A 14,678-nucleotide genomic window follows, 5' to 3' on the forward strand; every position below is an offset into this window, starting at 1 on the left:
ACAGAGCACCACCATTGTCTTACTATGATGTCACAGGAAGGTGGGCAGTGTGACTGACAGGACAGCTGTGTCTGTGTGATCTTAAGGATTACAACATGACTGATCATGTCATTGTCAGGGCAACAAATATCACAGCCACCACACAACAGTATTATTGTGGTGTCACAGAGGGGCTGATGTATGTTTGTGGTGTAGGTCAGGGTTGTAATGTGCATGGAGACATGTCTCTAATTTCCGCTGCTCTGCCTACTGAACGGCTGGTTGTTGACACACCATCTCAACACCAGGACGCCTCACGTTACTTCACACTCTCACCTCTAATGAGCTCACACATACTATAGGACTGTTAGCACTTCAGTTAGTGCCACAGCCAGAACAACCCTACAACTCTCTCTCTCTCTCTCTCTCTCTCTCACACACACACACACACACACACACACACACACACACACACACACACACACACACACACACACACACACACACACACACACACACACACAAACTAGCATTCAAGAACTTTCCATTTCACATGGATGAGTTTCACAAATATACAAGATTTATTCAACGTATTCAGATTGAATGTAAACAACAAAACACGTATTAAAGTAACTTGATTTGAATGTCATCTGTCTGTTTGGAGTTGAGCTTCAAGATCAGATTACACCAGATTGGATCACGTTTACATTCTGTACAGTTTGGAATGAGAGAATACATAAGTACCTAAGTGTTGCCTTACAATGTGATTTGGGTAGTACAAAGAAAGGGAGAGGACTCTAACGTAACACAACTGAAGTAAACATTTGGGAATGCCTTTGAAAAAAGCCTAATTAGATCCTCTGTTTTTTCCTCTAGACAAATTCATAAACCTCCACCTCTGCTCACCACACCCATGACTCCAGTCCATTACCAAACCACACAATCTCACTGGAGTCTCTCATTTCTCCTCTCCACACCCTAAGAGTGGTAGGTGTTGGTGGAGTGTGTGTGTGTGTGTGTGTGTGTGTGTGTGTGTGTGTGTGTGTGTGTGTGTGTGTGTGTGTGTGTGTGTGTGTGTGTGTGTGTGTGTGTGTGCGTGTGTGTGTGTGTGTGTGTGTGTGTGTGTGTGTGTGTGTGTGTGTGTGTGTGTGTGTGTGTGTGTGTGTGTGTGTGTGTGTGTGTGTGTGTGTGTGTGTCTGTGTGTCTGTGTGTGCGTCTGTGTCTGTGTGTCTGTGTGTGTGTGGTCCTTGTTCCGTGCTCACACACCAATGTCTGGCACCAGTCTTTGGGTGGTGAAGAGCAGCTCGGGGACGTCTGTAGGTCTCAACAGTCTGGTAGAGAGGACCAGCACCTGGGAACAAGAACAGACAGACAGGGAGAGTCAGACTGGCCAGTGGCTACATCAGCAAAGGAGAAACACAACAGTTGCTGTGTGTTCAGACTATTGGTTCAGACAACTGGAGTAAACGTCCTACTTAAAATAAGCAGATGCTGAATGTACATGGAAGGTGCAACAATCTCTCAATTAAAATAATGCAAATTGATTTCGATAGAGATGACATTTATTGCACCTTCTGTCCACATTCAGTATATGACCCAATGACTCAGTTTAGACATTAAGCAAATCCAGGCTATTCATTTTGAACTGGATTTGAAAAAAAACATCATATCTGTATCATTAATTCAAACAAAACTATTGTCTGACTGCATTTAAATCTGGGTTCATTCATGACCAAGTCCTTAGATGACCTCTATGTTCCTGGAAGCCAGCCCTGATCAGAACACCTCTAAAGGCAGACAGACGGAGCAGTCTGAATGGGTTGGGGTCAGAGTATGTGGGCTGAGGTCAGACTGTGTGTGGGCTGCTGGCTTCAGGATGAGGGTCCTACAGCACAGTAAGAGCGTCTCTTTCTTCTGTTGTTCTGATTCGAGATGTATTCATCAGGCTTTGATGCTGCTCGGGCCTTTCATCCCCTCTGAACCCCATTATACGTCCCTTTCATTAGCACAGCTAGCCAGGGATTAGACTGTACTACAGTACACTGGCTCACAGTTCACTAACCATGTACACACAATGTACAATACACACTGATGTTGAGGATGTTGTTGAGATGCATTGCCACACTCAAAACAGCCAAACACACACAATGGCTTTGCACTTACTGTACGTGTCTATATGACGTGAGTATATAACATGAGTTGCTTTTACTGCTGCACTATCCATTGTCTGTCACCTGAGAATATGGGTCTGTGTGTGTGTGTGTGTGTGTGTGTGTGTCGGGTTATATAATATCTAGCTACTCTTGACTTTCTTCCAGGGCAGATGAAGGAACATCGTCAACTCAGCACCCAGATTTTTGTGGCCGCCCCCTCCCTGCTTCTCGCTGCATTTTCTGCTCAGGTTCCTCTTTTGATATGTCCCTTCAGACTCTGATGACAAACCCATCACAGAGTGTTATGTAACGACACTGAGCCACAACCTGGAGAGCTGTAGCTTAAACAACACATCAATACCACAGCAGCGTAGTCTGCACCTGGCCTCTCACATCTCCTCTCCTTTGATCCATTTACATCACCCTCCCTCTCTCTCTCTCTTGAATCCCTCCCTCTCTCTCTCTTTCCAATCCCTACCTCTCTCTCTCGAATCCCTCCCTCTCTCTCTCTCTCCAATCCTTCCCTCTCTCTCTCCAATCGCTCCCTCCCTCTCTCCAATCCCTCCCTCCCTCTCTCCAACCCCTCCCTCCCTTTCTCCAACCCCTCAATCCCTCTCTCCAATGCCTCAGTCCCTCTCTCCAACCCCTCCCTCCCTCTCTCCAACCCCTCCCTCTCTCCAATCCCTCTCTCCCTCTCACCAATCCCACCCTCTCTCTCTCCAATCCCTCCCTCTCTCTCTCCAATCCCTCCCTCTCTCCAATCCCTCCCTCTCTTTCTCCAACCCCTCCCTCTCTCTCTCCAACCCCTCCCTCTCTCCAATCCCTCTCTCCCTCTCTCCAATGCCTCCCTCTCTCTCTCCAATCCCTCCCTCCCTCCCTCTCTCCAACCCCTCCCTCTCTCTCCCCAATCCCTCCCTCTCTCCCCAATCCCTCCCTCTGTGTTGTTTGTTAGACTCAAGCTCTCCCAGATAAGTTAAGAGCAGCAGGCCGGGGTCTCTCACCTGTGTGCCCGGCTTGTAGGCGGAGACTACCTCGCGGATCAGGCGCAGCTCAGAGGGAGTGACTCCTCCCACCAGGAAGAGAAAGAGCAGGCCGTGGTCGCTGTGGTGTGACCGGCTCACCTAGAGAGGGGTTAGGGATTGGGATGAAAAGAACACGACAGGATTAGCTCATGTAATTTGAACGGAACAAGCTAACCATAACATAATTGAAGGTTATGTTATGGTTGGTGAGCTGAAACTCTGAAGACAAACTCTGATCTGTGGAGCCAGATTACAGTTCAGCATAAACTGACTCACTCTCTCTCTTCCTCTCTCTGTCTCTCTGTATGTCACTACCCCCTGTGCAAAAACTGGTTGAATCAACGTTTTTTTCCACATCATTTCTATGTGATGACTTTGAGTCAAAGTGGAAAACTCATGGGATTTGCTAAAAGCTATCAATGTAAGGAGGGCATTTCGTCTTTTTTATGCCTAACGCTTTACTTAAATCAAATGACATGGCAATTTTTTGTTGATTTCATTCACAATAGTTGACAACTCAACCAAATGTAAATCAAAACGAGACATTAAACTGAGGTCTGTGCCCAGTGGGCCTCCCCTTCTGTCCTTCAGTCTCTCCTCTCTCTGGTCTGAGTCACTGCCCAAAGCAGTGGTCAGAATGCACTATTCAATCGAAGGCTTTAAACAACACTCATTCCAGACATACACGGATTTGTACATGAGTGTGAGTCAGAGGGTCTGGTGAGCGTGCTGTGTGTGATTGGTTGGCCTATGGATAATGGCTGTGCTCTACTGGCTGGGAAGCAGCGCCAAGGCCACATCTGCAGTCTTCGAATAATAACCGTGCAATCAAAGCTGCAGGGGGGCGGGACTGGTCCTGCATGGCCTGACATGTGCATCAGGGCTGTTTGCCTGGGCTGGCTCAACATGTGTCTCAGAGTAGGTAGCGTGTATATATGAGTGTGTGTGTGTTTACGTTTAAATATTTGTGTGGATGTGAGACTGAGCATGTGTGTGCAATGTTGTAGGTCAGATGGGTATGGGTCTTTGTGTTCATTTTGTATTTCGCATTTGTATGAGTCTTTGTGTGCGGGTGCATGCATTTGTGTATTAGCTATACCAGCACACACAGAACAGCAGACAAAAACACAACATCTACATGTGCATCCTTAAAGAGGTAAGACCTGCCCTCCTTCAGGCAACACACACCCACTGTACTCTAGCAACAACCAAGAGTTGGATACGTCTGTAGGAGTGAGAGGAGGGGAGGGGAGGTGGGGAAGGTTAAGAAGAGAAAGGGAAGAGAAGGAAAGGAAAGAGAAGCGAACATAATATCAACCAAATTAGAAATGTAATTTGACATGAAGTAAACTTGTGTGACTTACTTCAGCTGTTTAAAAGTATTTTTATGGTAGTTGAAGAAGTTTGTTTTCAGGGCTGGTTCTAGCCTTTTTGGGGGTCCTAAGCGGGATTTGGTTGTCCCCCCCCCAATAGGGTTTGTACCTGAGTATGTGTGTACATTTAATTAAATTATACTCATTTTGCCATGGGGCAGAGATGTTTTTGCAGTTTTAAAGCTCATTTCCTACAATTCTACACATGTAAATGATATCTGAGTGAGAGTGACTAAATTCATCAATGGGGGCCCACTGGAGGTCAGGGCCCCCGGACATGTGCCCGTCTGTATTCAGACATGATTACTTAAAAGTTTAGATAACTGGCTAGACTAACTCACAAGTCAAAAACAGTTAGCTGACATGGTTAATTGAGTGAATACTGATACATTCACTGTTCACGAGAAAAACTGCTGATGCACAACCAAATTTGCACCTTGTGTATTCTACTATTCTAACTCTCAATTGTAAGTTGAGACCCCGACTGAGTTACAAAACCCCCCAAAACCAATAAACACAAATAATTGGAGTTTGGCCCTGTTTGTTTTAGTTAAGTGAACCAGTCATGCTTTACATTCTGTACTATCTTTAATTGGTAGAAGATATTTCTGCTCTGATTTCAGATGATATATATTTTTTAGCTTACAGCACTTGATGGATGGACCTCCATCCAAGTACTAACCAGGCCCGACCCTGCTTAGCTACCGAGATCAGGTGTGTTCAGGGTGGTATACCCCATTTTCTCCCTGATTTCGGATTTGAATAGCAGAGAAGTAGACTAAGATTTCATACCCTCTACGTTTTTGTCTAACTTGTTGGGAAAGTGGTCAAAGTAGCTGATTTGTGTCAAAAGTCACATTGTTTACTAATTGTCTCATTCTCAGAATGTGCTCCCCAGTGCTATAATTAAGCAATACGTAATATTGCTTAAACCAGAACAAAAGTCTTGCACAATTGGTCAGATGCGCGATTAAATTGAAATCAAATCACATTTTATTGGTCACATATCCAGTACAAGTCAAAAGCTTGGACACACCTACTCACTTCACAGTGTTTCTTTATTTGCTTACTATTTACTACATTGTAGAATAATAGTGAAGACATCAAAACTATGAAATAACACACGTGGTGCTGATGTTGCCAACTTCAGCTAACTCAGTCACGTCAAATATCGCACCTTACATTAGCTACATTTTCCTTTGTTTGAACTGTTTTTCTATTGTCGTTGACTTGAATATATCCATAATAATGACATTGATGCGTGATTTCACCTGGCTCAGAAAAAGTTGATGTCTCGTCTGGACACCGTTTGTTCTCTATGGTACAGAACATTGTTTCCGAGTTCGGAGAGGCAGACAACTAGGCTTATATTAACCTCCGCTGCACCAAACTAAATGCCAGGCTGGAAGCAAGGGGGAATGTGTGCGAGTTGAGAGAAATACAACAGATGATTCGGACAGCAGTGTAAAAATGATGATATTCTTATAGAGGCGCAGCGATAATGCAGGCGGAACTGTTAGCAGGCATAGGTGTGCCTGTGTCTGTGAATACAGTATGGTTTAGAATGCTGCTTGTCCAATCAGTATCCAGGATCCAAACAACCTGTTTTAAATGTAGACGTTTAGGGAAGATCCATGGCAGTTCACTAAACAGTGGGAATTAAGCTTAATGAAAGTAGTGGATGGGGTTACTAAAACAGCTGTACTTCTTGATTGGTTCAGATCCTCTGTTCTGATTTCAGATTTGAAAAGCAGAGAAGTTGACTAAGATTTCATATGCCCTATGTTTTTGTCCAAGTTGTTGGGAAAGTGGTGAAATGGTAGTTGCTTCAAAAAGTTGAAAGGAAAAGTCGTTGATGCGCTTACTAAAACAGCTGTACGTCTTGATTGGTAGAAGTTATTCTTGTTCTGATTTCAGATTTGAGTAGCAGGGAAACAGACTAAGATTGAACCTCCACGTTTTTGTCCAAGTTGTTGGGGAAAAGTGGTCAAAACTGCAGTTTTTGTTTTTGTTGAGTGGAAAAGTAGTTGATAAAAAGTCAGAAATAAGTTGCACAGTATTGAAAGTGCGGCTGCTGAAGCCAGGGAGTCTGTACGACTCCCAGTCTGTCTAAACAAGACATCACAGCAACTCTGCGATCAAACACGCAGCACATACACACCTTCACCTAGAGTGGATCTACACATACACACCTTCACCTAGAGTGGATCTACACATACACACCGTCACCTATAGAGTGGATCTACACATGCACACCTTCACCTAGAGTGGATCTACACATGCACACCTTCACCTAGAGTGGATCTACACATACACACCTTCACCTAGAGTGGATCTACACATGCACACCTTCACCTAGAGTGGATCTACACATACACACCTTCACCTAGAGTGGATCTACACATACACACCTTCCCCTAGAGTGGATCTACACATACACACCTTCACCTAGAGTGGATCTACACATACACACCTTCACCTAGAGTGGATCTACACATACACACCTTCACCTAGAGTGGATCTACACATACGCACCTTCACCTAGAGTGGATCTACACATGCACACCTTCACCTATAGAGTGGATCTACACATGCACACCTTCACCTAGAGTGGATCTACACATACACACCTTCACCTAGAGTGGATCTACACATACACACCTTCACCTAGAGTGGATCTACACATACGCACCTTCACCTAGAGTGGATCTACACATACACACCTTCACCTAGAGTGGATCTACACATGCACACCTTCACCTATAGAGTGGACTTCTGAGAAGTCTCCTCTTAACGGTAAGGTAGACAGTGAAAGCGCATTATGTTCTCTCCAGACTAGAGGGTGTACACTGCATGTGTTTTATGGATAAAGCTTATACTGTAAAGGTACAGAGGTCTTATAGAAAAGTCGTTTATGGCAATTTCAGTGAGTTTTATATCAATGTTTTACTGTATGGAGGGTGTGTATAGGATGACTATAGAGATTGTATGGTTCAGAGAACTTTGATGGTATGGACTTTCTTGGTTGGCTGTCTGTTTAGGTCTTCATTTCTGTGAAACTAGGCCATGTTAGCACAGCCAGTCTAATTCTCTATGCAGGCCAGTCACCAGTTTAACTAATACCAGACGTGGGGAAGTCAGACTGCTGGCAGAAAGGAGTCTGTAGTGCATATACCTTACCCACAAGCCCAAATCTCCATATCGTCTGTGCCAAATCTACATAAACCTCTGGCCCAATCTCCATATCCAACACATCTCAGCCAAATATGACCCTTTCATAACTAGACCTCTCACGTGTGTGTGTCTCTTCTGTGTGTGTGTGTGTATATGTGTGTTGGTTCAGTCTCTCAACTTCATGAACATACTGAAGCCAGTCTTGAGCAGGTCGGTGAGGCCTCCAGACATGTGTTCTATGTCGGGACACTCAGGTCTGTCTGGGTGGAAGATCTCCTCCAGAACCTGTCTGAGGAATGGACGGCACGTCGCCTGGAGAACACACAGGAACACAGAGGAACACAAAGGAACAGGGACAGTCACAACATATGAATCATACTTCACTAGTTAGCGGCTGGCGATTAAAAGCCTGTTCCCAGTCCTGTTGCTTTGTCCTTGTGAGTTATGACATATTGACAACAAAGTGGATGGGGAGCGATATATAGCACAGGGACTGTTATATGGTTGTATATTGAGTGGTACTGTGTATTAGGTCTTTGTGCTAGTTAGGTAGCTGTGAGTTGTGTCTGTCTGGGTTGTTAGAATAAAGAAAGAGGGTTTGTGCGTGAAGAACCCTCATCAGTGTTGTGACCAATGTGGTACAGTATATATAAACCCTGGATTGCTAATGCTATGTATTGGCCAATTAGAAGATTTGAAGCCACCGGCCGCCATATTGGTACTCCCCAGAAGGAGCGGTCCTCCATAGGAATGAAGGGAATTCTACAGTATTTCAATCAAATGTTTCATGGACAAAATCAAGTGTATTTTTGTATTTCTTTGTTGAGGTGGGGACAGTAATATTAGTAAAAAATGTTGAACTTAATTTTAAATAATTAATTAAGGTGTATGTAATAGAATATACTTATAAAAAAACAAACAATGAAGGCAATCCAAGATGGCTGCACGGCGGCTTCAATACAGCGCCCCGTCACCCATCCAGGGTTTATGCACATCATTGGGTGTGACCCTCCAGTCCCCTCCATTACTGGATGGATGAGAGATGCTGTGATGTGATTAACTATGAAGGAGATTTATAAACCCCTCACCTCTTTAAGGCAGGCCTCTCATTGAATTTAGGATGGTCCATGCAGATGAGATGATGGTATTGAGTTGTTTATGAAAGGGTCATTGTTGCTCGGGATGAAAATAACTTGTTTTCAGTTATAAGCCAGTGTGTTGTGGTGGGTATTTTTAAAATTATTTTTATTTTACCTTTATTTATACAGGTTTTTCTCATTGAGATAACATCTCTTTTCCAAGAGAGACCTGGTCCAATAGCAGCAGGGGGAACAACGTTTCAGACAAAACAACTTACATACACTAACACAGTGCTTCTCCATTATTTTCTGTTACGCCCCCCCCCTAGGAAGAAGTAAACATTTCGTGCCACCCAACTCTCCGCCGCGACTGTAAATAGTATCATTTGTCTATAAAATTGTTATAAGTACACCTCTGCATAACATTGTATCCTTATTAACATTAAAGAAAACAAAAAAATAAAAAATAAAAAAATATAGATCAACTTACAACAAAGAATAACTTTATTAACATTGTTTTTTAGTCTGCAACAGAAAAGACTTAAAGTGCATCAATTTGCCTGAAATTTAAATAAATATAATCAAATATAAATATAATCAATAAATAATAATACATTCAAATTGATCAGCAACATTAACTCAGGAGCACAATATACGAAACCTATAAAACAAAAATGAATAAAACAATTTATGCAGATTTTTTAAAATCAAAATGAGGAAGTCAGGATTAAATGGCTACAAAGAGCATGTTTTGCAGAGCACAGCTTTTCGAAGCGGGGTTTGAAGCATGATACTGCAACTCTCAGCTCCTGCTCAGTGTTTAGCTGGGACCTGTACTTGGTCTTCAGTGCAGCAACAGCAGAGAAGCCAGTCTCACAAAGATAAGATGTTGCAAAAGGAAGAAGAATGCCCATGGTCCTCTGCCCTAAGAGTGGATACTGCCTCTCTACACTCAGCCAGAATTCACTCAGTGTCTGTGATGTGAACCTCAGTCTCAATGTGGAGTCAGACGTCATATCAATGAACTGGTCCTCCTCTGCAGAGCTGAAACCAGTTGGAGCTGGTGCATTGAAAGGATCTCTCACCCAGTCATATTGGGAACTGTTTGCAGGGAAGTACTTTTTAAAGAATCCCATCAGTGATGAAATATGCTCCTTAATATATGGAATCACTGAGGTGGCATCATAATCAGTAGTGTCAATAAATTCATGCAGGTTCTCGAATGAATCAGTATTTCCTTCATCAAGTCGCCTGTCCCACATTGCAAGCTTTCGAGTGAAAGAGCTGATCTTGTCTGTGACCTGAGGGAGGTGTTTATCTTTCCCTTGGAGCTGTAGGTTTGGTTAATTTAGCTTTCCAAATATGTCACTCAGGTAGGCCAGTTTTGCCAGGAAGTTCTCATCACAACATTTTTCTGTGAGGTCATACTTGTGCTCCTGCTCCGAAAACATTCTTATCTGCTCTCTGAGCTCAAAAACTTGGGACAAGACTTTTCCTCGTGACAGCCACCTTGCTTCACTGTGACACAGCACAGCTTGATGTTCAGCTCCCATCTCCTCACAGATAGCAGAGAAGACTCTTGTTTTTAGTGGTCTGGTCTTTATAAAATTGACTACACCTACAATGTCAGTCATAACCTCACTTAATTCAGAGGAAAGGTGCCTTGATGCCAGTGCTTCTCTGTGTATAACACAGTGTGTCCACTCAGCAATTAGGTCAGGCCTTCTTGATGAGTTGCCGAAGTCCTTTTCTCATCCCTGCCATGGTCTGTGCACCATCACTGCAAACACCAATGCAGTTCTCCCACTTTAGCCCATTCTCAGTCAGGAAGCAGTCCAGCATTTTGAATAGCTCTTCAGCTGTGGCTCTGTCTCTGACATATTTACAAAAAAGTAGATCCTCACACAGGGAGTTTGTCAGGTCAAAACGTACATAAGCGATAAACAAAGAGTCTTTGTTGCTGTCAGTTGCTTCATCGAACTGTAAGGCAAAGTGTTTGTCTTTGAGTTTATCTACCAGCTGTTCTTTAAGACCGTTAGCAATGTAATTTATACGTCTGGCGACAGTGTCATTGGACAGAGGGATAGTTTTTATTTTTGCAGCACTTGCGTCGTCCAGCATGACAGATACCATGTCTAATGCTGCAGGCAGTATCAGCTCCTCTGCTATGGAGTGGGGTTGTTGCACTGAGCAATTTGGTACGCCACCTTATAGGATGCTAACAGTGCTCGCTGGTTTACTGAAGAAGCGTTCACAAAGCGGGACGATTGTTGGCAATATTCGGCACATTTTCGCTGAAAAAAACTCAAGTGGCTTATCAGCGTGGTTGGGGTGTAATGTCTTTAAGTGACGCCTTAATTTATTTGGCTTCATGCTGTCCGCTGCCAACATTTTTAGACACAGTAAACATACCGGTCTTTCCTCGTCTCCCACCGTAGTCACAGTGAAGCCAAGCGCTACATACGCTTTGTCATATCTCCTCGTCTCCCACCGTAGTCACAGTGAAGCCAAGCGCTACATACGCTTCATCATATCTCCTCGTCTCCCACCGTAGTCACAGTGAAGCCAAGCGCTACATACGTTTCGTCATATTTCCTCGTCTTAGCTTTCGGGAGACTTACGTTTGTCTCATTATCTCCGTCTCTCTCTGCCTTTCTTTTCATCCCTGTTAAATATTTTTCCATGGTGTCTGTTAAGGGTTTGCTATCTGCACTTCATATCTCCTGCTCTGTGCTGTGTGCTCTTGTTCGGTGCAAAAAAACCCTACTCCCTGCAGCAAAAAAAGCATGTTCCCCGGGGGCACACGCGCCCTCCCCCTGGCCTCGCTCCGAGCCCCCCCAGGGGGGCGCGCCCCACTATTTGAGAAGTACTGCACTAACACAACATTAAACAAAACTATCAACACACATACAGTACAACAATTACATATTACATTGAAAACACAAACATCTTGACTAAAATCAGCTGTCCTGAAGATAATTACACTCTTCTATGATATATACATCGATCAAGTGTTTAAACTCCACTAACGAAACTAGATCATCACATTTAAAAATGTTCAGGAGAGAATTCCAGGACCACGTAACTAAAAATATTTCTACCATGACCTGTTCTAATTTTTGGTACTGTTAGAAGCAAATCAGAATGGGACCGTAATTGATATTTATTTACTGACCTGACTAAAAAAGAACAGAGATAATATTACCCAATATAAATCAGTGTATACCAGTGTTTAAGCCTACGCAAGGTCAATGACGACCAGCCAACATCAGATCACAACAGATCACAATGATGTGTTAGACGTTTCTGATTGGTAATGAACCTTAGGGCTGCATGATACACTGAATCAAGTTCTCCCAGGGTAGTGGTTGAGGCCTGCATATATATAACATCACTAAAATCTAAAACCGACAGTAATGTACATCGTACCAGCTCCTTCCTGGCCTCAAAAGAAAAACAAGCCTTATGCCTGTAATAAAATCCTATTTTCAGCTTGAGCTTCCTTATCAAGTTCTCTACATGCACAGTGAAGCTCAGCTTATCATCAACCCACACACCCAAATATTTGTACACTTTAACTTGCTCTTTAGTATGTCCAGCCAATGTAGCGATGACATGATTTGTAACATGCCTGGCATTTGAAAATACCATACATTTTGTTTTACCGAATTTAGAACCAGCTTCAAATCATACAGATTCTGTTGTATGATGTTAAATGCTCTTTGGGCATTTTCAAAAGCTAAAGATAAACTACTACTACTTGAATAAAGAACAGTATCATCTGCATAAAAATGAACGTTCGCAGTTTCAATAAGATATTGTTAAGGTAAGGTATGGCTAAAGACAAGTGTTTGTGTGTTAAGTGTTTGTGTGTGTGTTCACTGATGACTTTGGTCTGGAATAGCCTTGTTGATTAGTGCACTGTGTTGAGTGTTGTTGAGGCTCATACACTGATTGCACAGCCGGGCATGTCAGCCAGGCAGGCTGTTAGGCTGTTCGCTCTGTAAATATGGCTGAATAGTCAGTGCGACGTGACCTAACCTGCTCCACCAAAACACCCAACCGCCACAGGCAGGGCATTCCGGTTAATCCTGGTAGAACAACACGCCCCTACAGATACACACCCAGGAGGTGTACATTTCTCAAGCTGCCCACGTCATCACTGCCCTTCTAACACACACACATAGGCGCAGGTCGCAGACATGTACACACGCTCATCAACCCGACTCGGAGAGGAAGAGTTCGACGTTCTTCATTTAATAGCCCTTCGAGAGATATATTTATTCTACATTTATTCTATCCTTGCACACTAAGAGCACTCTATCCCTTCAACACGCTACTGCATTCAGTTCAAAAGTTCAACCCCAAAGTGCTGGGAGTGACGGAGAGGGCACTTAGAAAAGACCTACATGGACACAGTTATCATCATGCTGTGTTGACGTCTTAGGTCTCTCTTTATGCAGTGCTGTGGTGTCTCTCTTGGCGTGGTGTGTGTTGAGCCCTATATTGCACCTGATAAACACAATACTCAAGAATATCGCTTTCAGAGAAACATAGACAAGAGAGAGGAAAAACAAGAAAGAGAGAATGAGTGAGAAAGAGAGAAAGGGAGAGAGAGTGCAAGGAAGAAAGAGCAGAATTAATTGAATGAAGGTTTAATCTGCCCAGCTACCCAGGCCTATAATGCTGTCCATTTTTAGATTACAAGATAACCAGACCAAGGATTCAAGATGGAGTTTTTTATGTGAGAGAAGTTCCCTAAGTGAACAATGCAGCCCCAAAGTGTGGCAGAGCTTTATGAGAATACTCTGAATAGCAGGGCCTTTTGAGAATACTCTGAATAGCAGGGCTTTATGAGAATACTCTGAATAGCAGGGCTTTATGAGAATACTCTGAATAGCAGGGCTTTATGAGAATACTCTGAATAGCAGGGCTTTATGAGAATACTCTGAATAGCAGGGCTTTATGAGAATACTCTGAATAGCAGGGCTTTATGAGAATACTCTGAATAACAGAGCTTTATGAGAATACTCTGAATAGCAGGGATTAATGAGAATGCTCTGAATAGCAGGGCTTTATGAGAATACTCTGAATAGCAGGGCTTTCAGAAAAGGCATGTTATCTACTTTTGGTAAGGGGCTGCACACACGTATGCACACAAACACAACCACACACACAGCAACCAGTATCAAAACAGAGCAAATGGCTCCATCCTCCTCTGCTTGACTCAGGTATGACACAGTAATATCCAGGTACAGACCCCCTTCTGCCCCTCAGACATGGCCTCTTCACACCTGTCAAAGTTCATACCAATTAATCAGCCTCACACCATCAGCCCTGCTCTCTATCTAATGAAGTGACTCTCCCCCGTGACTGACAGCCCGCTCAGCCATATTAGGCATGGCTGCTGGGAGACTGACCTTGTTATATGTTGGTCTTTTAAAAACCAACATCGAGCGCTTCAACTTACCCACACAACTAGAGGTCAGCTCATTGAGCATACACAAACCAACCTGGGAGGAAACACATTACTTACTCATCTAAACACACACAAACACAAACACAAACACAAAGACACAGAGACAGAGACAGAGACAGAGACAGAGACAGAGACAGAGACAGACAGACAGACAGAGAGAGAGAGAGAGAGAGAGAGAGAGAGAGAGAGAGAGAGAGAGAGAGAGAGACACACATTGGCCTACGCGTTCAAATGAAACAAACAAACCAATTCATTCATCTCCCCATCCACCAACAAGACAAAAACAGTCCTTTAATTCCTTCAGCTTAAGTCATCCCACTCCAGCCTCCCATGACATTTGAATTGAATTTCCCTGTTACTAATATACAGTGCCTTGCGAAAGTATTCGGCCCCCTTGAACTTTGCGACCTTTTGCCACA

At 43.5% G+C, this 14,678-nt stretch overlaps 1 protein-coding gene across 1 annotated transcript in view; it reads right to left on the bottom strand.

Moving 5' to 3' along the window:
* Positions 1-1,237: 1,237 nt before the first annotated feature.
* LOC139406697 (sec1 family domain containing 2) overlaps positions 1,238-14,678 on the bottom strand; it is a 158,149-nt gene continuing 144,708 nt past the window's right edge. The window contains 4 exon segments of the mRNA XM_071149616.1: positions 1,238-1,330; positions 3,134-3,253; position 7,799; positions 7,880-8,013. Coding sequence (XP_071005717.1) covers positions 1,238-1,330; positions 3,134-3,253; position 7,799; positions 7,880-8,013 — 348 coding nt within the window.

The sequence above is a fragment of the Oncorhynchus clarkii genome, chromosome 4, assembly GCF_045791955.1.
Source record: "Oncorhynchus clarkii lewisi isolate Uvic-CL-2024 chromosome 4, UVic_Ocla_1.0, whole genome shotgun sequence".
NCBI classification, from domain to species: domain Eukaryota; kingdom Metazoa; phylum Chordata; class Actinopteri; order Salmoniformes; family Salmonidae; genus Oncorhynchus; species Oncorhynchus clarkii.